The sequence below is a fragment of the Mesoplodon densirostris genome, chromosome 5 (assembly GCF_025265405.1).
Source record: "Mesoplodon densirostris isolate mMesDen1 chromosome 5, mMesDen1 primary haplotype, whole genome shotgun sequence".
Classification (NCBI taxonomy): domain Eukaryota; kingdom Metazoa; phylum Chordata; class Mammalia; order Artiodactyla; family Ziphiidae; genus Mesoplodon; species Mesoplodon densirostris.
This window is the reverse complement of record NC_082665.1, coordinates 68,802,788-68,830,070: the sequence shown is the minus strand read 5'-3', so window position 1 is coordinate 68,830,070 and position 27,283 is coordinate 68,802,788. Positions and strand designations below refer to the sequence as shown.

At 41.0% G+C, this 27,283-nt stretch overlaps 1 protein-coding gene and 1 pseudogene across 1 annotated transcript; both read right to left on the bottom strand.

Annotated features, from left to right (window-relative positions):
• Positions 1-11,380: 11,380 nt before the first annotated feature.
• On the bottom strand, positions 11,381-23,787 carry CSTA (cystatin A). The gene is made up of 3 exons (XM_060099933.1): positions 23,722-23,787; positions 14,953-15,054; positions 11,381-11,509 (listed from the first exon to the last, which is right to left on the bottom strand). Exons 1-3 carry the CDS (start codon positions 23,785-23,787, stop codon positions 11,381-11,383), a joined length of 297 nt encoding a protein of 98 aa, XP_059955916.1.
• Positions 23,788-25,929: 2,142 nt separating this feature from the next.
• On the bottom strand, positions 25,930-26,261 carry LOC132491098 (SRA stem-loop-interacting RNA-binding protein, mitochondrial-like; annotated as a pseudogene).
• Positions 26,262-27,283: the final 1,022 nt, after the last annotated feature.

The following is a 27,283-nucleotide window of genomic DNA, read 5'->3' as shown; positions in this document are numbered from 1 at the left end:
GTCTCTTTTATGTGCTCTCATGATAAACACCTCTATTGTGATCTTTTTTTTTTTTAATTTATTTTGACTGTTTTGGGTCTTCATTTCTGTGCCAGGGCTTTCTCTAGTTGCGGTGAGCGGGGGCCACTCTTCATCGTGGTGCACGGGCCTCTCACTGTTGCGGAGCACAGGCTCCAGATGCGCAGGCTCAGTAGCTGTGGCTCACGGGCCCAATTGCTCCATGGCATGTGGGATCTTCCCAGACTAGGGCTCGAACCCGTGTCCCCTGCATTGGCAGGCGGACTCTCAACCACTGCGCCACCAGGGAAGCCCCTATTGTGATCTTTATCACACTGTTCAATTACTGGTTTACCTCTCCGCCACCAGCTTTCAAGGTTCTCGGTGCCTGGATGGATGAACCTGAGCAACTGCTAGTTTTCTACCCTATATCCATTTTCCCCTTCCTGATTTTGTCTAGAGTAGCAGTGTGCCCAGCTTCTCTGGCAGCCCCAGATAAGAGTGAGACAACTTAAGCCAATGAGACATAAGCAGAAGACTGCTGGGACATTTATGAGAAACTTACTTTCCTAATAAAGGCATTATCCCTTCCTGCTCCTTTCTACTGGATGGGTAGAGTGCCAAGGATGAGGACTATTTGCCCATGTGATAACAAACAAAAGATGAAAACCACATGTTAAGGATGGCTGAACAGACACATAGAAGGAGACTGGATCCTTGATGGCATTGTGGGTTGCCAATTCCAGCCGGGCTATCTGTGTCTCCAAATTTGTTATAATGTGAGGGTGGGGATTTTTTTATCTGTTCATTCAAGGGATGTAACAAGAGTGGTTAACCTGTTTGGTTAAGCTTCTATATTTAGGATTCTGTTATATTTAGCCAAATGCAGCCCACTGTCCAAATATTTGTTCAATGAATGAAAAGTATGCTACTAATAATAGCTCATTTGCTCTGTGTGTACTACAAATTAGGCACATTTTAAGTACTTCTGAAACCAAGCGGGGCCCTGTGGGGCTCCCAGGCATGGGGGCCCTTTTTCCCCCCATTTCTTGTAGGCAAGACTACAGCCTCCATGACCTACCCTGAGTTCCAAAGGGCGGAACAGTTGCTAATCAAGGGAGGAGTAGCCAAGAAACCACCTGAGGCAAGATTAAAGGCACTAGAGAAGCTCATCAAGATTAGGAGACCCACCATCTGAGATGAGATTAAGGGAGGGCAGGCCCTGCACACACGCTGATCTTGTCAGAGACCCCACCTGTGAACCACTGCTATAAAACCCCTCACCAAATCCTCCCTGGTTAGGAGATACAGGATTTTTTGTTTTTTGTTTTTTTTTTTTTGCGGTACGTGGGCCTCTCACTGTTGTGGCCTCTCCCGTTGTGAAGCACAGGCTCCGGACACGCAGGCTCAGCGGCCATGGCTCACGGGCCCAGCTGCTCCACGGCATGTGGGATCTTCCCAGACCGGGGCACGAACCCGTGTCCCCTGCATCGGCAGGTGGACTCTCAACCACTGCACCCCCAGGGAAGCCCAGGAGATACACTTTTTTGTGGCAGAAGCCCGGTGTGTCTTTCTTTGCCTGGCAAAGCAATAAAGCTATCCTTTTCTACTTCACCCAAAACTCTTTGTCTCCGAGATTCAACCAGTGTACAGAGAGGCCGAGCTTTCGGTAAAACTTTACATGATTGCCCCATTTAGAGGATGAACTTTGGGGGAATTCCCAGGTGGTCCAGCGGTTAAGACTCTGAGCTTTCACTGCTGCAGGCCCGGGTTGGATCCCAGTTCAGGGAGCTAAGATCCTGAAAGCTGCATGGTGGTGGGCGGGGAGGTAGGACGGGGAAGGTGGGGAGGGAGGGGAATGAATTTTGGGAGAAACTAATAAATAGGGAAAGGCTGGTGAAGTCCAGGCCCTACATGAAGGATCAGCCAGAAGTGTGTGAAGCAGCTGGGGGGAAACATGTCTCATTTCCCTAAGAAGGGAGACTTGACATTAATAGCCAGTCCAGCCAGGATCAGTGCATTACTTGGTTCCTAAGGGCTGGAGTCAGATCTCAATCAAACATTGCAATGTGCAAATGCAATTCTCTCTTTGCTCAGCTGTTCAACCCACATTCAGTTTCTCTCTCCCTAGTCAATCATGCCTTACTTCTCTGAGGACAAATTGTTTCTGTCCGTCTGTCCATCCATCCATCTACCCATCTATATACTTGTCATGTGGATTAGATACCATACAAGAGCCCTTTCTAGGGAATACTCGCTGGTTCACAGCTCCTACTTAGAGAGCACTCCTTGGTAGCCCATTTTATACTATGTTGATTGGACCAGGACTGGGTGACTGACCCAAGAACTGCCAAACCTTAAGTTAGCCAGTGTTCTGTGACAAGTCCTGGAGCAAAAAGGTGATCAGGACAATCAAATTCTTCAAGGTTTTGAACTGAGAAATACTGAGAAAATGATGTACTTAGCAGTGGGAGGTGAAGCTTGAAGAAGAGTGATGATGAGGTGCAACAGGGACCAAGACAGTGAGTCCAGTGTTCTGAGAAAGCAGGAGCTGTGAGGATGCACTCCATGAGGCAGAGAAAAGTATACAGAATAGTAAAGAGAATGCCAGTTGGAGCTGTCATAAAGGTGGACAGAGAGAGAGAGATGCAGACAGCTTCTTGGGGAATAGCTGAGACTCATTAATGACGGGCCCCCAGAGCAAAAACCCACCATCACAGCTCCTCGGTTTCTTAGAGCTGCCTTGGATCCTGGTTCTGGCTGTGAGATCCAGTTCTGTGTGGGTCCCTCTTTTCCACGAGACCTGGTTGTTTGGAATTCAGATTCCTGAGTAGATGCATCTTTATGATAAATCCCTGCATTACATAAAATAAAATTCTCTTGGGCTTACCTGGTGGCGCAGTGGTTGAGAGTCTGCCTGCCGATGCAGGGGACACGGCTTCGTGCCCCAGTCCGGGAGGATCCCACATGCTGCGGAGTGGCTGGGCCCGTGAGCCATGGCCGCTGGGCCTGCGCGTCCGGAGGCTGTGCTCCGCAACGGGAGAGGCCGCAACAGTGAGAGGCCCGCGAACCACAATCAATCAATCAATCAATCAATCAATCAATAAATAAAGTTCTCTTGAACAGAAGGAGCCTATCAAGAACATTCCCGGGCTTCCTTGGTGGCGCAGTGGTTGAGAGTCCGCCTGCCGAGGCAGAGGACACGGGTTCGTGCCCCGGTCTGGGAAGATCCCACGTGCCGCACAGCGGCTGGACCTGTGAGCCATGGACGCTGAGCCTGTGCGTCCAGAGCCTGTGCTCCGCAACGGGAGAGGCCACAGCAGTGAGAGGCCCGCGTACCGCAAAAAAAAAAAAAAAAAAAAAAGAACATTCCTAGTGACTCAGGTGGCCAAGCAGTATCTCCCTGTTTAAATAATCCATTGACGGGGCTTCCCTGGTGGCGCAGTGGTTAAGAATCCGCCTGCCAATGCAGGGGACACAGGTTCCAGCCCTGGTCCAGGAAGATCCCACATGCTGTGGAGCAACTAAGCCCGTGCGCCACAGCTACTGAGCCTGCGCTCTAGAACACCGCGAGCCACAACCACTGAAGTTTCCATGCCTAGAGACCGTACTCTGCAACAAGAGAAGCCACTGCAATGAGAAGCCCACACACCGCGACAAAGAGTAGCCCCGGCTCACGGCAACCAGAGAAAGCCCGCGTGCAGCAACAAAGACCCAATGCAGCCAAAAATAAATAAATTTTAAAAAAATCCACTGACATTAGGACATTTTTTCTTCATCCAATACTTTCTCATATTGTCATTTAGAGCACAATGGATGTGCTTGGATACCTTGGAAGAAACTCCCCATGGTGTCTGAACTTCAGTTCCAGCAAGGGAAGGGTCAGACCAGTATCCAGGATGAGTTTGGGCCTTCTAAGTGAGAAACACGCCAGAAATTGATCAATTCACTCCCTTAGGTAAGTGGAAAAAACCTGTTTCCCAAGAAAGAACAGAGTAGGCATTGCCTACAACCCTGGTCAGAATCATGCCCTCTGAATCTTCAGTTGACCCAATGCACAGTCATTTAACCATGGTCTTTGGCAGTGAATTCTGGAAGTGCCTGACAGATATCTGGGGTTGAGTCCCTCAGCTTTGCGAGGCAAGAGTGCATTCTGTCAGTCTTTCCTTTGGGGTTAGGGAAAATAACTTTTGCAGTAGAGAACAGATTCTTGCTCCCAGATTCCACTTCAAATTTGGTGGGGGAAATGTTTCAGAAATGTAATTTTTTCCTTTGATTGCAGTGGTTTTGCTAAGAGAAGACAGATCTTTTGGGGAAAAACCTGCTCCTTTATTTGGATAAGTCCTAAATGGCCAACCAACTTTTGAACACCCTTTCCATCAACAGTTTATCCAGTTGTAGGTCTATTTTCTTTTTTGTTACTCTGGGAATCCCAACAATTTTGGGGGAATACATCTACTTTTTCACATACCACTTCCTTAGCCTTTAAGTAAGCCACTCCCTTTTTAAAATATCATCTATCTTAAAACTGTTTTAAAAATATTCCAGTTTTCAAATTTAAACCAATTTGAAAACTATTATGATATATACAAAATATGGATCCAAATGATTATCTCCCCCCAAATGTATTTTTCAACAAAACTTAGTAAATAAAAAATTATTTTCATACTATTTTTATTTTACCTGGTTTAAACAGATTTGGGTCACACTTTCTTACATTTTTTTTTTTCTGTTCCCATTGTCTATTCTGTTTTTAACCTACTATCAGAAAAATGAAATATTTTAAACTTTGAAATATATTTTCAATTCCATTAGGGCAAGTATTTCCATTAAACCATTTTCTATTTTCCTTTATATCATAGAGGTACTCAACCCTAGCTAACATTAGAATCACCTGGACTGTTTCCCAGAGATTTTTATTTAATTGGTCTGTAGTGGGGCCCCAATCTAGGTTTTTAATTTTAATTTATAAATTAAGTGGTTCTAATATGTAGGCAAGATTGAGGATCACTACACATATTACTTGGTCTTCTTTCCTATTTATTCCTATTTATTATTATGTTTTCTTTAACATGAAGTCTACCTAACCAGCAACAGGATATGTTTATCCATTTATTCAAGTTTTTAATTTCTGACAGTGAGGTGCTGTAATTGTCTTTGCATAGGTTCTGTGTGTTCCTCATTAGACTAATTCTTAAATATGTGGTATATTCAGACTTTCTATATCAAAATCAGGATAAAGTAAAAATAAATCTAATCAATCTGATTATGGAGTTTCATATATCTTTGTCCAGCTCCCCTGTGTATACAGCTATAGATATTTGTGTCCATGTTTGCATTGTTCAGAAAAAGATTCTTATTAGGCCAGTGCTATCATCTGGCAGTTCCTGTTACCTAAAAGCCCTATGGCATTAATACTAGCCAGCCAGTGGAGATCTTTTAGATCATTTATTGAACTAAATCTCTATGTGCTAAGAGCTGAAGGCAGATGAATAGAACAGTTTCCTTATTAAGAAGCATTTAGAGTTGTCAGTGGTTACAAAAAAAAAAATCACTATTTCAAGCTCTCACTTACCTCCTTCAGGGGTCAGAATAGCTGAGTAAATGAATTCTGAGCTTGTGTTTGTGAAGTGTATGGATCAAGAGCATTTGTCCTGGAGGCAAACAGCCTGGGATCATATCCTTACTTTACTAACTAGCCATGAGGCCTTGGGCAAGTAACTTAACCTCTCTACAGCTCAGGCTTTTGTAAAGAGGCGATAATAATAATAGTTACCTCATGAGGTTGTTATGAGGATTAAATGAGTTATATGTGTAAAGTCTTTAGAACTCTACCTAACACATAATAAGCACTTAATATATACTATATTATTATTTGGGGGTGGCGGATTGGCAAGTGGCACTAGCAGGGTAGTGAGCAGAGTGCAGAGCACAGAGGGAGACATTATTTAGGGCATCTTTAAAACAAATTTCCTCTTCTCTTTCCCCATCCTCCTTTCCCTCCTTTCTCCCTTCCCACCTCTCCCTCTTCTTTCCCTCTCCTTCCTAAACAATTCAGTCCAAAATCCATTAGGTAAGGCCAAGGAAGGATTACTGTGAACAATTATATGCCAATAAAATGGAATATACAGATGAAATGGAAAAATATCTAGAAAGACACACTACTAAAACCAACTTAAGAAGAAATAGTCAATCTAAATAGACCTATAACAAGTGGAGAGATTAAATTAGTAGTCAAAAACTTCCCAGAAAGAAAAGTCCAGGCCCAGATGGCTTCACTGCTGAATTCTACCAAACATTTAAAGAAGAACTGATAGCAATCTTACACAAACTCTTACGAAAAATAGAAGAGGGAGGAACGCTTCTCAATTCATTCTATATGAGGCCTGTATTATCTAGATACTAAACTAAAGGCATCAGAAGAAAACTACTGACCAATATCTTTTAAGAATATGGATGCAAAAACCCTCAACAAAATACTAGCAAACCAAATGTAGCACATAATAAAGAATTATACACCATGACCACATGAGATTCATTTTAGGAATGCAAAGCTGACTTAACATTCCTAAATCAATTAATGTAAACACTGTATCAATAAAATAAAAAAACAAAACCACATGATCATCTCAATAGATGCAAGAAAAAAGGCATTTGACAAAATCCAATGTCCTTTCATGATAAAAAACACAACATATTACAGAATTTCCTCAGCTTGATAAAGGGCATCTACAAAAACCCCACAGATACCATCATACTTAATGGTGAAAGACTGAATGCTTTCCCCCTAAGATCAGGAACAAGAAAAGTCTATCTACTCTCACCACTTCTACTCAACTTTGTACTGGAGGTTCTAGCAAGTGCAATTAGGTATTTAATTAAAATAAAAGGTATCCAGTTTGGAAAGGAAGAAGTAAAACTGTCTCTTTGTAAATGAGGTGATTTGTAGTATATGAAAATTCTAAGGAATCTACCAATAAACAACTTCAGCAAGTTTGAAGAATTCAAGACTAATATGCAAAAATCAATTGCATTTTTAAATATACATACAATTAACAAAAATGAAAGTAAGAAAACAATTCCATTTACAATAACATCTATAGAATAAATTTAACAAAAGTAGTGCAAAATATATACTCTGAAAGCTATAAAACATTCTCAAAAGAAATTAAAGAAGGTGTAAATAATTGGGAAAACATCCTTGTTTATGGATTGGTAGGTTTAATATTGTTTAGATGGCACTACTCCCCAAATTGATCTATAGATTCAATACAATTCCTATCAGAATCCTAGCTGAAATTTGTAGCTAAAATTGTAGAAATTTCTTTGTAGAAATTTATAAGCAGATTCTATAATTCATACAGAAATTCAAAGGATCCAGGCGAACCAAAACATTCTTGAAAAAGGACAAAGTTGGAGGACTCACCACTTGTTGATTTCAAAACTTACTACAAAGCAACAGTAATCAAGAAAGTGTGGGACTGGCATGAGATAGACATGTAAATTAATGGAATGGAATTGAGAGTCCAGAAATGAATTTATGTGCCTATGATCAACTGATTTTCAACAAGCATGCCAAGACCAATGTGGGAAAGAATAGTCTTTTCAACAAATTGTGCTGGAACAACTAGATAGCCACATTCAAAAGAATGAAATTGGATCCTTACCTCATACGACTTATAGAATTAACTCAAAAGTGATCAAAAAACCTAAATGTAAAAGCTAAAACAACACAACTCTTAGAAGAAAACACGAGTAAATTATCATGAGCTTGAGTTTGGCAAAGAATGCTTAGATCTGACACCAAATGCAAGAGCAACAAAAGAAAAAACAAATAATTTGGATTTCATTAAAATTAAAATCTTCTGTGTTTTAAAGAACACTGTTGGGGACTTCTCTGGTGATGCAGTGGTTAAGAATCTGCCTGCAAATGCAGGGCCCCTGGTTAGAGCCCTGGTCCGGGAAGATCCCACATGCCGTGGAGCAACTAAGCCTGTGTGCCACAACTACTGAAGCCCGTGCGCCTAGAGCCCGTGCTCCACAACAAAGAGAAGCCACTGCAATGAGAAGCCTGTGCACTGCAACGAAGAGTAGCCTCTGCTCGCGGCAACTAGAGAAAGCCCGCGCGCAGCAACAAAGACCCAACGCAGCCAAAAATTAATTAATTAAAAAAAGAGAACACTCTCAAGAAGTGCAAAGACAACCACAAAATGGGAGAAAATATTTGCAAATCATATATCTGATAAGTTACCTGTATCCAGAATATGCAAGAACTACAACTCAATAATAAAAAGACAACCCAATTTAAAAATAGACAAAGGACCTGAATAGACCTTTCTCCAAGGAAGGTCTGCAAATGGATGATAAGCTCATGAAAAGATGCTTGATATCATTAGTCATCAGGGAAATGCAAATAAACACCATGATAAGATACCACTTCCCACTCACTAGGATGGCTAGACTCAAAAAGTCAGGTAATAACAAGCGCTAATGAGGAAGTTGGAGAAATCCAAACCCTTATATACTGCTGGTGGGAATGTAAAATAAGGCAGCTGCTTTGGAAAACAGTTTGTAAGTTCTTTGAACATTTAAACATAGAGTTACCTTATGAACCACCAATTTTACTCTTAGGTATATACCTAAGAGAAAAGAAAACAGTTGTATACACAAAAACATATACACAAATGTTTATAGCAGCATTGTTCATAATAGTCAAAAGGTGAAAACAACTCAAATATCCATCAACTGATGAATGAATAAACAAAATGTAGTATGTCCATAAAATGGAGTATTATTTGGCTATAAAATGGAATAAAATATTGGTACATGCAACAACATGGATGAACCTTGAAAATATTTGTTAAACGAAAGAAGCCCATTACAAAAGATCATATATAATATGATTCCATATATATGAAATGTCTAGAATAGGCAAATCCATAGAGACAGAAAGTAAGTAAATTAGTGTTTGCTTAGGAGTGGGGGTGTGGAGAAGGATGGGGGCTGACAGTTCATGGAGTTTCTTTTTGAGGTGATGAAAATGTTCTAAAATTTGTGGGACTTCCCTGGTGGTCCAGTGGTTAAGACTTCGCCTTCCAATGCAGGGGGTGCGGGTTCGATCCCTGGTCAGGTAGCTAAGATGCCACATGCATTGTGGCCAAAAAAACAAAACACAAAACAGAAGCAATATTGTAACAAATTCAATAAAGACTTTTAAAGAATGGTCCACATCAAAAACAAAAATCTTAAAAAAAAAAGTTCAAAAATTTGCTGTGGTAATGGTTTCACACATTTTTGAATATACTAAAAACCACTGAATTGTATACTTTGGGTGAATTGTATGGTATATTATATAAATTCTATCTCAATAAAAGTGTTAAATAAGAAAGAGAAAAATGGCAATTAAATGGAACACAAAGTTTTGGACTGGATCTTTTTGCAATAAAGGACATTTTTGGGGTGACTGGGGAAATTTGAATGTTGTCTGGAAGATTAGATGTTAACAAATGTTTTGATGCTGAAACCCGGCCTCTATGCACCAGCACCAAATTGAATCTCATAGACAGAGTTTTGGATGAAGTAGAACAGAATAGCTTTATTGCCTTGCCAGGCAAAGGGGCCCACAGTGGGCTAATGTCTTCAAAACTGTGTATTCCAACCCAGGGAGCTTGTGAGAAGTCTTATAGTCAAGGGGCGGGGTTGCTGATAAGGATCAGGGTGCCTGCAGGACCTGCATTCCTTCAATCTAGAGATCATCTGGCATCAGGTAGTATTGAACTGTAACCTTCTTTCTGGAAGGAAGAATGCTTCACCAAGTAGTTAACGTCTTCAGTCTGGTGTGGGTTTTAGTTCTGCAGAAGAGCTCAAAGATATTATGTATATTCCTTGAGGAGGAACCAGGACCCTGCCCAAAGACTGCACTATTGTTTCTTTTTTTTAAAATTACTTAATTAATTAATTAATATTTTTGGCTGCGTTGGGTCTTTGTTGTTGCACACAGGCTTTCTCTAGTTGCGGTGAGCTAGGGCTACTTTTCATTGCAGTGCATGGGCTTCTCCTTGAAGTGGCTTCTCTTGTTGCAGAGCATGGGCTCTAGGCACGTGGGCTTCAGTAGTTGTTGCACTCAGGCTCAGTGGCTTATGGGCTCTAGAGTGCAGGCTCAGTAGTTGTGGCGCACGGGCTTAGTTGCTCCGCGGCATGTGGGATCTTCCCAGACCAGGGCACAAACCTGTGTCCCTTGCATTGGCAGGTGGATTCTTAACCAGTGCGCCAGCAGGGAAGCCCTGCACTATTGTTTCTTGACTCCTCCTCCCTGTCTTCACATCGCCCTCCCTTCCCAGATTAGCAATAGTTTGAACCTGCCCTTTGGAACTCAGGGAAGGTCATGGAGGCTGAATGAAGCCTATTTCCTACAAAAAAGAAACAGGGGACACAGAAAGGCTTTGGTGCCCAGGAGCCCCACAGGGTCTTGCTTGGTTCCAGGTTCAGTGTTAATTTCCTGATTTTAGTGATTATATTTCAGTTTTTCAGGAGAATGTACTTATTTGTAGGAGGTGCAAAATGCAGAATTTGTTGGTGATGGAACATCACTGTAGATAACTTACTCTCAAATGTCCAGGAAAAAAGTTTTGGGGGGGTAACTTATCTGTAAGCTTGAGATTGTTTTAAAATATAAATATGCCTAATAAAATATTTGATTTAATTTTAAAATGTGAGGGTAGAGGTGGAGTGTTGAATTCTCAGCAGCCCCAGGACACTGATAACCCAAGATCTGGCCTGCCAATGGTGGGAGTGGTGGTGGTTTTATCCTTTGCATTAGGCCTCAGTAATTTTTCTAAGATTTCCAAATGACATCAGTTTGTATGGAATTTCTACTCTCAAGCTATAACATTGATTTTGAGAAAGAAAAAGTAATTTTACTCTTATATAAAATAGATGAGAGGGCTTCCCTGGTGGTGCAGTGGTTGAGAATCTGCCTGCTAATGCAGGGGACACGGGTTCGAGCCCTGGTCTGGGAGGATCCCACATGCCGCGGGGCAACTAGGCCCGTGAGCCACAACTACTGAGCCTGCGCGTCTGGAGCTTGTGCTCCGCAACAAGAGAGGCCGCAATAGCGAGAGGCCCGCGCACCGCGATGAAGAGTGGCCCCTGCTTGCCACAACTAGAGAAAGCCCTCTCACAGAAACGAAGACCCAGCACAGCAAAAATAAATAAATTAATTAATAAACTCTTAACCCCAACATCTTAAAAAAAATAGACAAGAGCTAGTGGAAGAGATTAATTTATTTGAAAAAGAATACTTCTTTATTGATAGTTACATTTATTAGCAGAGGCCATTAATCAGGAGACAGTGGAAAGAATCGACTGCTTTCAGAACATGTCGCTAGAAGCCCATGAGCTCGTCATCCTTGTTTTTGTCAGCCTGGTAGCCAGTAAGTTCCAAAGACTGATTTTGTTGAGGAAGGCTTTTGAATACTTTTATGTGAGTATAACGATCGTTACCTACTCGTATCTGGAAGTTAAAAAGAAGAAAAAAAGAAAAAGGAGATTCATTCACACAGATCCATGTCAAATGAAAGATCTACAGACCTATAAAGATTTAGCTGCAATACACTTTTTTGGAATAGCATTCCTAGACCACCATTCTTAGACACTTAGTTTACATAAACCTTCCATCTTATTTTATGAGAGAAAGGGCAGGCTAAAGGCATGGCAAGAGACATAGGTCCTAGGTTTATTTTATTTTATAGTTTACTATATTCTGTGCACAAATGAAAGCCCAGAGTTGCATTTCATTTTCAAAGATGCACAGATCAAGAAAACAAGTGACAGTCTTTTTGATGTTTCCATTTTCCGACTCCCAAATTGGGATACTTTATTTGTCACATGGTTTGAGCAAGGAGAAGAAAATCAGAATTGCCCTAGAGAATTTGGGATGTGTGGTTCCCATATCTATATTAGAACCTGCTTTATAAATGCCCATAGGTAAAACTGAGCAGGGCCCAGGGATGTAGAGTCTAGTTTCCCCTCTGAAGTAAAGGGATCTTGCTGGGAAATCATTGGTATGAAGATTGAAATGGTAATCTGGGCATGAATCTGGGACCTAGAAAACTATGGTAAGAATTTCCACTTTTGTTCTTGGTTCAGACAGTAAAAGTTTTGTCTTTGAATAATATTTATTGTGCTCTGATGTCCCTTCCTAACCTAATTTTATTTTATTTAAAAAAATATAGAAGGATGGCTTTATTTCCCTGTGCTGTACAATATATCCTTGTAGCATATTTATTTTATACTTAATAGTTTGTACCTCTTAATCTCCTATCCCTATCTTGCCCCTCCCACATTCCCTCTCCCCACAGGTAACCACTAGTTCATTCTTTATATATAAATCTAACTAAACTAATTTTAATAAATGTCATTTATCAAATGTTTACCATGAGTCAGACACTGTGATGACCATCTTATATACTTGATTATATTTACATTTTGTTCCAGGCAAGAAGAAAGGTGGAACAAGGACCATTTTACAGATGCAGAGCAGATTAAGAGAGATTAAGTAATTTTTCATAAATCTCTCAGCTAATAAGTGACAAAGCCAAACTTCAACATCTGTGTTAGTTTCACTCTATGGGGTAACATTTCAAAAACATTTATTCTGTGCTTGGAACAGGGCACAAGTTTTGCATATATTATTGGAGGCAGCACAGCTAATAAGTAAGTATCAGACTACTTGGGTTCAAATTCTGGCTGTGCTCTTATAGTACTGTGACCTTTGTTAGTTAGTTCACCTCCCCAGGGGACAATTTTCTTATTAGCAACACAAAGGAAATGATCATACTTATAGACATGTTGAGAGGATTAAATGAGATAATACATGCTCAGCTCTTAGGACAGTGCCTGGCACATTGTGAGTGCTTAGTAAACTTCTTTTCTTTTTAAAATAAAATTTTTATTTATTTATTTGGCTGTGCCGGGTCTTAGTTGCAGCACACTGGATCTTCGTGGCAGCATGCGGGATCTTTAGTTGTGGCATGTGAACTCTTAGTTCCCTGACCAGGGATCAAACCTGGGCCCCCTGAAATGGGAGCATGGAGTCTTATCCACTGGACCACCAGGGAAGTCCCCATAAGTGCTTAGTAAATTTCTAGTTCATTTATTCCACACAACACCCTGCAAAGTAGGTTATTATTATTCATGTTGTGAAGCTAAAGGAATTAACACTCAGAGAAGATAAGGGGCTGTGGATCACACAGGTTTTAACCAGTCAAACAAGCCGAGTAAGTGTTCAAACCCAGGACTGTCTGACACCAAAGACTACAATCCTTCCATTTTACCACCTGTCTCTTGACAGGTACTTGAGAAAAACAAGAGGAGGTCACATCACCAGCCAGATCTGAAATCCAGAGAGTGAGTGTCTCAGATCAAAGAGGTCAACAGCTAGATGGCTAGGAAGTAAGGAGGAAACTGGTCAGTGACTTTAATCCCATAGGAGAAATTTGATAGCAGATGGAAGGGTGAGGTAGGGAGGGAAGGGGACTGTGGTCTTAAGGGAAGAAATTTCCAAGATAGTTTTTCTGATGGGCCTTTTTTCTGATGGGCCTTTTAAGAAATGTATGAGCTGGTTAGTATGTGAAATTTTTGTACTTGGATTAATCATAAGTTATTAAAATAATAATCCCAATTTTGATGGAATGTTTCTTATCTTTGAAAAAAACCACTTTTAACTAGAAACCATTCTTTTCTAGCTGTGAAGAAAGCAGGAAGGGAGGAAACAAGACCATTGCTTTCTGAGGACAAGGCAGGGTCTCACCCCTGTGTAGCACCCCAGCACCTGGCATGTACCAGGACCTCAAATGTGGTAGGACTGGGCTGATTTTTGTGTGTGTGTGTGTGAATTTTATTTTATTTATTTTTTTATACAGCAGTTCTTATTAGTTATCTATTTTATACATATTAGTGTATATATGTCAATCCCAATCTCCCAATTTGGGCTGATCTTTTCACATGACCCAGTCTTGTAATTTTTTCATGCCAAGCTGCTTAACAACACATTTTATTTTTTTTGCTGAAAACTTAAAAAAAATTTTATATCTCAAGTGGTTAATTGTTTGTTAAAGAGGAATAAGCCAGACTGTGCCCTCATCAAGTAGGTTAGTAAAGATTAAGTAAATACATTTGAATGTCTGTTGTAATTATTTACTAAATGAGAATTATCATCTTCTCAATACAAAAGGTTGAAAATGGCTTCCAAATATCCATGGTTGGTTTGTTGGATTGGTTCCCTCTCAATAACTTCACAAAAGTTTTCTTCAATTAGAACTGGATCAGTGTATCACTTAATTTTCTGATATAACTGTAAAATTAATTTTTAAAATACTTTTAATACTCCACTGCTTCAAACTACACCTATAGTGCCACAAGTTGAAACTAGTTATTTGAGTTACAAAAATAATATATTTAAATTATATTAATCAAAATGCTTATTTAAAGGGCAAAAGTTGTTTTAAATTATTTTCCCAGCTAATGATTCAAATCATTCCTTAAACCCATTTAATTTAGACACATAGAATCACAAAGCTTTGAGATGGTATAAGCTTCAAGATAGCATCTGGTCCAGCCCCACATCTTTAGGATCCTAGGATCCCACATGAAGAAGCCATGGCCACAAACTAAGCTTGCTCTGAATTCTGAAATCTTTTTCTATACATTTTCTGGAAGTTAAGTTAAGAATTAATATAAGAAAGCTTTCTAAATTCACAAGAAAAAGATGATATAAATATACCATCATCTGCCAAGTTTGAGAGTTTACCACTTGGGCAGTACCATGCTAGGTAGGCATCTTGATTTAGGACAAGGAGAAAGAACAAATTATAAGGTAGGGGCGACAGGGGACATCACATAAAGTGAAAGATACAGCAATATCTTTTAGTGCTAAAGCCAATGTTGAACTCTAACCTTAATGTAGTAATTCATTCCAGCAACCACTTGAGTTTTATATTCCACAGCTTCAAATTCTTCATAAGTCTCATTTGTTTTTTCTTCAAGCTGTGGTTTGACCTTAAGAAAAGAGTATGAAATAAAAGTCATATTTTTATGGCAAGACAAGAAATTTAAACAACAACAACAAAATCTTCTCTGCCCTTTGGCCTCCCCTCTCCCCCCACTTTGCATTTTGTATCTGCATTATGCACCGGCCAAACCACTCCCATCAGCAGGAATACCTGCTCAACCATAAAGAGTAACATGCTCCTAGCATTGACAAGACAATTCCTTAAAAGATAATATCCCTCCTCTATCTTGTAAGAAATCACATGACCCACCACCATGCTGCTTAGATCTGGATTAAATAAACTGTCACCTATACATCATTTGATGTACAGCCCTCAGTCTCAAAAAACTTATATACCTGTGCCTTGACTTCTAATGGGTGGAACAGTTCTCAGAGCTTTCTGAGATGTTGTTCTTCCTGGGTTATAATCCATAATTTGGCTCGAAAAAATTTCCCATTTCTTTCTTAAATCAACTGATTAAGTTTTTGTTGACAAGAGGAAACAAATTACCAAGGCTATATCGAACTCCATTTATGTGATTTACAAATCTGTTAAATATGTATTTACAAATAGGTAAACATGTCTTTGATTAATAAAAATGGGAGACGGTAATTACTATTTCATTACAAAATTTTTTTTATTTTGAAATAATTTCAGACTTAAAGTTGCAAAATAGTATAGCATATCTCAAGGCCCTTAATTTAATCACACCCACAAGTCCCTTTGCCATGCAAGGTAACATATTTAAGGGATTCAGGGATTAGGACGTGGACATCTTTGAAGGCCATTATTTTGTCTACCACAGAGAAATACAAGCTTAGATGCCAGTATTCCTGAACCAAGCATGAGAAGGCAGTAAGAGAGTCTGAAATTCAATATGTAAATTTTTACTGAATCTGCCAGTTTTCAGTATAGGTCGTCCATTCCTGCTCTCAGCTGGGTCTGATATGCTAAGTGTCTACTATGGTTTCTCTGACTCAGTTCTGCTAAGAGTAAAGCCCCAATCTTCTGCCCAGGCGGAGGACCAGTAATAGCTTGTCTTCCAGGGTGGAGGGTGGTGAGAGGGAAGGATCTGGGCACAGTCTAACTGCTTCTCATAGCAATCTTCCATCAGTTCTCCTGGTTTTAGCCCCATGCCTCATTCTTGTCTTCCTGAGTTTCTGGCATTGCTAATGGTTGAGTCATTTTAGAGTTCTGTACCATGAATCTGCTTGCTTCTGGCTCCAACATTCCCCTGTGTGGCTTATGCTCTGTCCAGACGACTCAGTGATTTTACATTGTTCATGTTTTCCATCTTCCAAAGTTTTGTCGAAAAAAAAAAACCCCAAAAAATCCCCCCACACACGAAGTTTTGCCAATATCTCTGAGATGTTTGCCTATCTCACGTTGTCTTTACGTTTGTGGGTTTATGCCATTTTCCCCCCCTCAAATCGTTTCTATCATTTAGAGGGAAAGGAAACAACTGTATGTGTTGGATATACCTTGTTTATTGGGAAGTTGCCTCCCTGCCCATAACATTTTCTTTTTTAAAAATAAATTTATTTATTTGTTTATTTTTGGCTGCACTGGGTCGTCGTTGCTGTGCGTGGGCTTTTTCTAGTTGCAGAGAGCCGGGGCTACTCTTCGTTGCGGTGTGTGGGCTTCTCTTGTTGTGAAGCATGGGCTCTAGGCGCGTGGGCTTCAATTGCGGCACTCAGGCTCAGTAGTTGTGGCTTGCGGACTCCAGAGCACAGGCTCAGTAGTTGTGGTGCATGGGCTTAGTTGCTCCGCGGCATGTGGGATCTTCCCGGCCCAGGGCTCGAACCCGTGTCCCCTGCATTGGCAAGCGGATTCTTAACCACTGCGCCACCAGGGGAGCCCCAGCCCATAACATTTTATGTGCATATACAGCTTTAGTCAGGCCTCCAGTGCATCTAGGGTTCTCCCAAGGCCACACAGTCCTTCCCATCAGTGGGCAAGCATTTTGAATCCTTTTCTATTTGTGCCTCAGTTTGGGTACCAGATTGCTTTCAAAGATCTAGACATTTGCAAACTCTTTGAGTTCTCAGACCATTTTTTAAGGGCAAACACTTCTCGGACCACTACCCATTTCTCCTGTAACATTCAGAATAGATGGGAGGAATGTGATTGCTTTCTTGAGATGGAAAGTGAGGTTGAAAAGTGGAGAAAGGAAGGAAACAAATAGTGAAGAAAAAAAGAAAGAAAGAAATGGGAAGAGGTAGGGCACAGGAGAGAGAAGAGAAAAGTGGACAAGCATGCAGAGAGAATGAGTAAGGGAAGAGTTCAGTGTCTTATTGCTCCCCCCTGCCTAATCCTTTTGAGCCTTTGAGCCACTGGGTACCAGTCAAGTTAGGAGCTGAGCTGGGAAGGGTTAATCTCTACACTAAGCCCCAAATTATCTATTTAAACCTCATTTTGCAGATGAGGAACCTAAGGCTGTGAGGAGAACATGACTGCTAAAGGCTGAAAAATTACTGATTATAGTTATTTGGCGTTTTAAATGCCTTGAATAGTGAGTATCTGATTTATCTTTTTTTTTAAACTATGTATCAGACATTTTTATTTCTATCTGTCCTAGAAACACATCCAAAGCTGTAACCTTTCCATTGTATCTATGCAGTCCACAAGTCCAGAATTTTCCATCAGAGAGTTGATTTCAAATGTCCTGGTTTGTTTCTGTAAGTGCTCTGGCACCTGTCAGACTGTGTGCCTCGATTGCAGGTTCACCGTACTTATAAACCGTAGCCCTGCTCCCCCTTTCCAGTAAAATGGATTTGTATTGCTCTATTGTTGGATGCTATGAACCTGGGATGATGAGATTTCAGGTGAGGAGGAGGAATAGGGGCAGAGTTGGAAGGAGCTGATCAGTGAAATCTTATTCAGAAGGCAGGTTGTTGTCGAAAGACCCCCCAGGACGGGTGCTAAGAGGGTGAAGGGCACCTGGGAATGGTGGTCCAGAGTCTGGTGGTAAACAGACAGACCTTGAGCTGAACACAGTTGGCATTCACCTTCCTCCGCCTGCCATGCATGGTGGTGGTTGAGGTGCTGAAGGGAACAGTGTAGGTTTGTTACTTGGGTCCCAACCAGTGGAAGGATGCTTCCAGGGAGGAGCGCCTGGTAAAATGCAGTTACCCCAGAGCTGTTCAAGCATTTCTTGTTGCTGCAGAGCATGAATCTCGGTAAGCTGCTAGTTCTCCAGGATCTGAGGATTTAAGCCACACTGAACCCAAGACACAGGCTTTTCCCCTACCTGTAATCATTCTGCAGAAACACTTGGACTATGCATAATTTAGGAAAAAATGCATAGAAAGATAATGGTGGCAGCATGGATAGGTCATATTTGGGAAGCTTTAGAGAGTAACAAGGGAGAGTTTGGGTAGCAACATGAGAGTACAGTAGGGTTGGTGAGAGGTGATTTGTGAATATTTGTCACCTATGTTTTGAGGGCAGGGGAAGTATGGGGCAAGGCACCCAATATACAAGAAATGATGGCACCTGACTTAAGGAGGACAAAGTCTTAGATTGGAGAGAGGAATGAGATCAGCAGGGGATAAGTAATTCAGGGCATTCTCGAACAAGATGGCTGCCATCTTTTAAGAGAAAGAACTGAGATGCCATCTGGTTGGGCCATGGGGATGGGACGGATTAAGAAACTGAGGAGAGAGAAGGTCCAAATCCACCTCTGTGGGGTTTCTAGAAAACGATCAACAGGATATGACTGAAAGGATGTCCTGGCAGCCCTAGGGTCCTGCTGTGGTTGTTCACTGGCATGAATCTGTAGATTTGTAATGGGTGAGTTTTCTGTGTTTCTACATCTTCCTTGAGCAAAGTTCTCTGAACCTGGAGTAGAAGCTGAGGAGGAAGTTGTGGCAGTGGGAGTGACCTCTAATTGAGGACTGGAATGCCAGAGCTCACGAAGTCATGGAAATCAGGGGTAGAGGAGAGTATGAAACCACCCATCATGCGATCCAGCTGGATGAGTGACAGAGTGGGCCTAGGCATGCTCTGATGAAGATGGGAGGTGAGTGTCTGAAGGATTCTGGTGTGGATGAATGGCAGGTTCTCTGGACGTGGGGACAATGGAAGAGGTGACTGATGAGGGGGCTGTAGTCAGAGAGGAGAACACAGATTTGTGGGTAAGAGCCATGACATGCTAAGCTCCTGGATGTGTCCATAATGGTATGCAGATGGGGTGTTTGTGTGGTGTCCTGGCAGACAAAAATCATGATCTGTGTGTATGCCAGGAATGGTATTCAGCAGTCACATTTGACTTAGGGGTATGTGTGTGTGTGTGTGTGTGTGTATGTTTTGTGTGTATGCATCTGTGCATGTGTAATAATAGCCCTTATTTCTAAAAATAATTATTGAAATAACTTTTCCTTCCTGCACATAAACATACTCAGAATTCTTATCCAATGGTTTTTTACATATGGCATGAGATAATGGATCAGCCATAATGATCCAGAGGCTTTTGCCAGTGGGCCATTCATTTGCTCCTTAATTATGGCTTTTTATGGATGGGGCCATGTTTGGCTCTTTATTTCCTTGTGTGTATCCCTTTTCTCCAATCTATTTGATAAATTTCTCTGAGGGTAGGGACATTTTTTATGTCCCTTCTCTCCCTATAGCAATTCACACAGTACTGTGTACATAATCAGTGTTTTCTTTCTTTTTTATTTTCTTTTTTCTTTTTCTTTTGGCCACACTGCGCGGCTTGTAGAATCTTAGTAGTTCCCAGACTAGGGACTGAACCTGGGTCGTCAGCAGTGAGAGCACAGAGTCCTAACCATTGGACCTCCAGGGAATTCCCAAATCAATGTTTTCTGAATGAAGAAACCAGGCTTGTTTTCCTTCGTGAGAACTTGTCTCCCTAAATAGGAAAGAGGAAAGAAGAGGGGCATAGAGAATCTTTGGAAGGGTTTTTTTTTTCCACGTGTACTCTGGACCCAAGTACTACTAACAGCCCTTAGTACCTGATACCACCATTACCTTCCAGTCTCTGTTATCTTCAGAATGGAGAAACTCCTTTCTTCTGCCTTCAAAAATGTTCAAGTCTTCTCAACCCCAAGCCTTCTGTTTGATTTTCTTCTCTTTCTGACCTGATCCAACCTCTCTCTTTCATTCTGATGTCAAATTCCTTGAACCTGCAGTCATCATTTTTCTGATGCTTTCCCCTCTCTATGTGATGACTTTCCCCTCCTCTCTTTCCCTCCCTAATTGGTTCTTCCTTCAGCTGGCATTCCACTAAGAATCTCTCTGATAAAAACAGGGAAAGGGGATAAACTTCAGCTCCTCCAAGTATACCTGCATTTTAATAGGCGAATTTTAAAACTAGAAGCACATTAAAACATCAAAGGAATACAACTCCAAGGTAAATGACAGGGTAAGTGGAGGTCTTCCCTGGTACTCCCTCAGATCACACTAGGTATGTGATCACCTACACCTTCCCATTTCCCTGGCCCTGCCTGGGAACCTAAATAATTCTATAATCTTGGAGAAGATGTCGATTACATTTCTTCACCTAAAGCTCGTAGAAATATCTGCCCCTTGGGGTTGTCTGTGGGGGAATAAGTGATACAATTGATGTGAAAATGCTCCCTAAACTATAAAACGTTTTCTAAGCTGACTATCCCTCAATCTTCCAACACTTAGTTGGGAATTGTCCCCTGAGGCTGTCTCCTGTGAAAGAGGGAAGACAAGTGATAATTGGGAGTTTAACACTGGAGGAACAGAGCTGCCAAACAGTAATTATTCACCTGAAAGTAAGAATGTTTGACCAGAAATCTCTAAAGTTTTTCCTGGTCCAAAACCTAAGATTAGGAAAAAGTACTTAATTGGAGATTGTTTTATATTATGTTCCAGATTTTCTTGACTTCCCTAAAGGGATTGTAAACTTCTTGAGGGCAGGGGCCATGTCTTACAGTCCTTATGGATCTTCTATAACATTTAACACAATGCTGGATACCTAAGAGATATTCAAGAAATAATTCATTGATATTCATTTCTCATATTGCTTTAAATCTGAGGCTGGCTGCTTGCACAGAGAAGGCAAGTTTGCCACATCGTCTGCCCCCAGTGTATTCCCCTCACTCCTCATGCTTTTTGATGTTGCTGCCACTGTGTGGTGGAAAAGGCAGGCGGTCGAAATCTGGAGATAGGCTAGCTTCTTGTCTAGGTGATTATTAACCTCCTTGAATCTCAGTTTCATCATCTGAAAAATGGACGTGATGCCTTCCCTTCTTGCCCCAAGTGGAGTGAAAATCAAATGAGAGGTCGAATGGAGGACAAGGATATCAAAACCGCAAAGCACCTTTCAGGGGTGAGGTAGCTACTCAGTAACTTCTTATTCTGTCTCTCTGAGAGGGTTGAAGCCCAAGGTGAGCAGCAAGAAACACACCTTCAACTTAATGTATACATTGAAGGTGTGGCTCACAGATGGGTGTTATTAACAATGCAAGGCCTTCTTATAAGTTGTTACTTAAATAAAAATTATTCTGGCGAACCAAGGTAGGTTTTATAAAAATCATTACAATTTTCTGCACCTTCTACCTTTTATATTTCAAATTTCTGTTATTCCCAGCCCCCTTACAGCTCTGGTCCCTGGAGAGTCTCAGAGGGATTTTCCTGGGTCAGGGATGAAATTCAGGCAAAAATCTGAAGTAAACAATTGTAATGCCTCACCTATGCACATTGCTTTCTCATTTCCAAGTCACGGCCTGTGGGATCTTAGTTCCCGACCAGGGATTAAACTCATGTCCCCTGCACTGGGAGCTCGGAGTCCTAACCACCGGATCACCAGGGAATTCCCTCCAAGTCATTTCTATGCAGGTGCTCTCATTAGTCCTTACGGCTCTGAGGTCTAGGGGCAAGAGGTGTTATTTTCATTTCACAGATGAAATTGAGATTCTTTGCCCACCCTCTGATTTTAGAAAGCTCATCTCCCATAGGCCTCTCAGAATACCCTGTATCTCTAGTACTGCAGGCAAGTGAGGTCATGGACAGCCTGGGCATCACCAGAGCTGGTTAGAAATGCAGAATCTCAGGCCCACCCCAGACCTACTGAGTCAAAATCTGGTCTTTTAACAAGACCTCCAGGTGACCCGTGTGCACATTCAAGTTTGAAAACACTGACAATACAGGGATTTGAATGAAGGCATTAATAACTTAATATTACCTTCTTCAAAAAAGAAAAAGTGACAAGGTATTTACTTTTTTTTTTTACTCTTAACATGGGTGAATCATCTAATTTATTATTAGCTATTTCCTTTGAAAACTTGAATCTGGATTACCATATCCTTTGGAATGTGCACTTTCTAAGACACCTTGTATCTTGGTGTCTAATTGAAACTTTTGATCTAATATTCTTTCACATATATTTATTCACATTATTGTAAAGTAACTACTTTTTTAAAAGAACTCTTGAAAGGGAAATATTTAACCCCACAGAATGAATGGTAGAATTTCAGGCATCTGCTCTCTTAGAGAGTTTCTCAGTGCCCTAACATAGAGAATCCCTTACACAAGAAGCTAATCTTTGCCAAACAGTGTCATAGAATGAAGTTTCAGCGAGAAAAAGCAAGAAGGAATGATACAAGAAAATAGGGCGATGATTTACAAACCTAAAATAGAAATTTATGTATTTTTTCTTTTCATAAAATATGCAATACAATAAATTTTTATTATATAGGTAATGGCTAACCAGACAACACTTAGAAAAATGTATTAACCTGCTAAACACATTGAATTCTATTTTCACCATAATGAATTTTGGAGTCACCATATACTATGCCACTTCTCTACTATTTAATCATCTTCCAAATACTAAAACATTGTCCATTGAGTCAAATTTGTAGGAAGTTTGTAAGTGGATCATCTTTATGATATTGCTCTTCATTCAATCTATTAAAATTATTTTTCCTGTAGTGCATTTGAAGTCTAGTTCACCAAGTGTTTTTTTTTTTAAACCATAAGCAGGTTCTTTTTTTTCTTAATTAATTAATTTATTTATGGCTGCATTGGGTCTTCATTGCTGTGCACAGGCTTTCTCTAGTTGCGTCGAGCGGGGGCTACTCTTCACTGTGGTGCACAGGCTTCTTATTATGGTGGCTTCTCTTGTTGCAGACCACAGGCTCTAGGCGCACGGGCTTCAGTAGTTGTGGCACGCAGCCTCAGTAGTTGTGGTGCCCGGGCTTAGTTGCTCTGAGGCATGTGGGATCTTTCCGGACCAGGGCTCGAACCTGTGTCCCCTTCATTGGCAGGCGGATTCCTAAGCACTGTGCCACCAGGGAAGTCCCTAGTTCATCAATTGTTAACAACCCAAGACTTTAATTACATGTTGGCTCCACTTGGTGAGAATAGAAAAGTTTCATCAGAAACTGAATTAGTAATCCTAGAATCATATATTGTAAGAGCCTTAGAGATGATCCAATAAAAATTCTTCTTTTACAAATGGGGAACCTGAGGCTCAGAGAAGAGATATGACTTGCTCAAGATCACTCTTAGAGTTAGAATTATCAGAGGTTTCATCTGAAAAACTTTTCAGTTGTAAGGAAACCTGAAAAAAAACCACACATTTCCCCATGTTCTCATTTTGATGTTTACCCACACATTTAACACAGGGCCAACCTAAACCAAGATTTGGGATCAAACCTTTTCATGGACTGCATCCACTCACCGTGTTAGCGATCTCCTGGATTTCTGGAGTGGCAGGTTTGGCTTCAGTTAAGCCTCCAGGTATCATTTTGGCTAACTGCGTCTTTTCTGGGCAGGATGCTGGCGCTGAAGTGGTCAGGTAAGGGTGGAGGCTCTGGTTTTTAAAGAAGGTGTTGTTCACAAGCTCCACCTGTAGAATGTTTTCTTTTCCTCAAAGAACAAAAGACAAAGGGAAAATACGTCTTGAAGGGACAAAGGGAGTATGTCTTGAAGTAAGTCTTCTTGCTTCCTCAGCAGAATTTGCTAACAGAAACTGGCAAGAAGGAGGGGCTGTGGAGGAACAAGTGGGTGTGTACAAGGCATAGTGCTGGAACAAGAGTCAAACTTCCCTGCGTTCTCTTTGACCTTGGTTCCATCCTGTTGCATCTGAAGTATGAAATCTGAAACCACAACCAGAGAGTTTCCCAATGTTTAACTTCTAACAAAAACTTTATTTTTTAAATATATATATATATATATATATATATATATATATATATATATATATTTGCAGTTTGCGGGCCACTCACCGCCGCAGCCCCACCCGCTGAGGAGCACAGGCCCTGGACGCGCAGGCCCAGCGGCCATGGCCCACGGGCCCAGCTGCTCCGCGGCATGTGGGATCCTCCCGGACCGGGGCACGAACCCGTGTCCCCCGCATTGGCAGGCGGACCCTCAACCACCGCGCCACCAGGGAAGCCCAAGGAATATTTTTTTTAATAATGTCAAGGCTGATTGTTTAAAGTGGACTTGACTTTATAAAGAAAGTAAAAGATCTATCTGGAGAATCTTGGCTGGATGTTTGTATTTTACTTTTATTTACATTTCTAGAACTGTTTAAAATATAGAAAAACACAAAGGATAAAACAATAAATACCTATATTCCTATCATCCAGAATTAAAACTTTTAACATTTGGTCATATTTGTTTCCCCCCCTTTTATTTTTTTGGTAGTTGTTTTCAAGAAATAAACTACTGATATCACAAGTTCCCCACTTCCCAACCCCCAATCTTGCCCTCCACACTTGTAAGCTACATTGTGAGTTTGGTATCCTTCTAGCCCATTTTTTATACTTTTATTTAGTGTGTTTTTAAAAATTGACTTAAATTTTATGCTAAACATATACTCTATATTATGCTTATTTTCTACTCAAAATATTTTTCAGTCATTCCATGTTGATACACAGAGAGATCAATCTAGTTCATTTCCTTTAAGTGTTATTCTATGATAGATCTATTTGTCTATCTACTTATCTCTATCTATTTATCTATCTACCGTTTATCCATTCCCTCTAAGTGCTATATACTATTCAATATTTACATACTTATTCCCCTACTGATGAAGACTTTGGTTGTTTCCAGTTTTTTACCCTTATAAACAAGAGGCTTTTTTTTCCCTTTTGTACATGTGTGAGGGCTTTTGCAGGCAAATTATCTAGAAGAAAAACTTGTTTTGTGTGAATATTTATTTGTATTATTTTATTCAATTTTTGGAATGTGTAACACGTACACATGATAAAAATGTTCAAAAGGAACAAAAGAGTTTCCAATATAAGAGTGTTCCCTGCATTGGCAGGTGGATTATTAACCACTGTGCCACCAGGGAAGTCCCTGGAATGCCTTTATCTATGTATTGAGAAAAATAGCAAATGTGGATGACATGGTGCTCACTCAAGAGGCCACAAGTCATCTTAAGACTTTGGCTCAGCTCTGGCCACACATAATCCTTGACATCTTTCTGTGACCTTCTCAAGTCAGGTCCCCTCATATCCAGGAGTCGAAATTTTTTTCAAGGTCACAGCCTATTTTTACCTCTCTGTTCACCGACTAGTCCAGGTGATCCTTATCTAATCTCCCCAGTGGTCAGCCATGGGGAAAGCAGCATATCTTCTGTTCTCTTTCTAGAGTTTATGCTCTGTTACTCTCAGATATTCCCTCTCGATTTTCAATAATTACTTGTAGAAACAAAAACTGCCCCAAAGCAAATGTTGCTTTTATCCTACTATGTATCCTAGTTATTTTCAAGGTAGTGTGGATGCCTCTGACTGACTGGGTAAGAGTCACATATAAGGAAGTGCAGAAAAGAAAAACTCAACAGTTAATATCTCTGTGTTAATTATTTAATTAATTAAACACACATTTATTTATTTATTTAAGTTTTGTTTACTTTGTTTAATAGGCAGTGATGGTCTCAAAACTCTTTCTCTTCATCAGATGTTTGATCCCCTTGTAAAGCTTTGGGTTTTTGAATTTGAACATGGTGCTTTACTCCATCAATAACATGATTTTCCTGCTGTCGTGCATTGTGAAGCTCTTCTGAAGAAAATTGGATCCAACCCATACCTCTGTGAAAGCCAGTCTCTTTGTCAAAAGGTACGGTGCACTTTCCTACATGGCCAAATTGTGCAAAGTGTTCTCCCAGCTCACTCGTGACCGCAGTCCAGGGAATTTTTCTAAGAAACGCAATGGCCAGCAGATGTTCGTTGGCAGCGTCGTAGGGCTCTTTGCTGCTGAAGCCGCCATCTTTAGATTAATACACATTTATTTTTAAGTATCTTTAAGCTTGTATTATTGGAGTTTTTGGGGGTATCAATTATTCAGGTTATTTTTTATAGAGCTTGACATTCTCATATGCCCTGTATTTCTTGTCTGTGAGTTCATCTTCCACAGGAATTATCTTTTATGGGAGATTTTCCTTGTGGGGGGCTGGGTTGTGGGTGGTTGTCTTCACTGGGCCATATGGGGTGCATAGTCCCCAGACGAGGTCTTATTTTACTCTTGGCTTAGGATTCTTAACTCATGAATATATTGAGAATTTGGACTTATCTCCAGACTTTGGTACAGGCCTGGGGCTCTGGACTTCCCCAGCTAACTGTGCTTCCATGGCTGGGGTAAATGTATGGCTACATCACTTACTATACATCCCATCATTTCCACTCCTAGGTATTTACCTAAGAGGGGTGAAAACAAAGACTTGTGTACAAATGGTCATAGCCGCATTGTTCATGATAGCTCAAAACTAAAATGGCCCAGATGAATACAATTTTAGAGATTATCCAGCCTCATGGTCACATGAGATGCTCCCTTTGTCTCTCTGCTTCAATTTCCAACCAGTAAAACATCCATAACTCAACAAAGATTCCTCTTTCCAGCACAACAGGATTCCAGAAAGTTCCATATATCTGTACATTTGAAAGTGGGTGGACTGAAATACATAGAGGAGGCTGAACTGTGGGAACAGAGGAGGCAGTGACTATGATTCTGGACCCCTGGATGCAACAGCTGAGCCTGCTGCCCCAGAAAAGCCAGTAGCAGCTGGAGAGGTGGCACACATGCCCGTGGCCTCCCAACCCCAGCAGTGCACACAGCCACAGGGAGCTGGGCCGCAGCAGCAGTGGGGCCTGTAATCCTGTCCCTCCAGCCATGGAGGTGCCTGCAAATCCAGATCCCTGCCTGCAGCAGTGGCACCCATGAACAACAACCCCAAAAGTGCCTGTGACCCTGGCTCCCCCTACCCCCCTGTCCCCCTGCGATGGTGGAGCCTG

Excerpts from the sequence above, each read along its gene's own strand:
- CSTA (XM_060099933.1), bottom strand. The coding sequence starts at position 23,787 with ATGATACCTGGAGGCTTAACTGAAGCCAAACCTGCCACTCCAGAAATC. Across the intron at positions 15,055-23,721 it reads TCCAGGAGATCGCTAACACG|GTCAAACCACAGCTTGAAGA; the intron begins GTGAGTGGATGC and ends TCTTTTCTTAAG. Across the intron at positions 11,510-14,952 it reads GAATGAATTACTACATTAAG|ATACGAGTAGGTAACGATCG; the intron begins GTTAGAGTTCAA and ends TTTAACTTCCAG.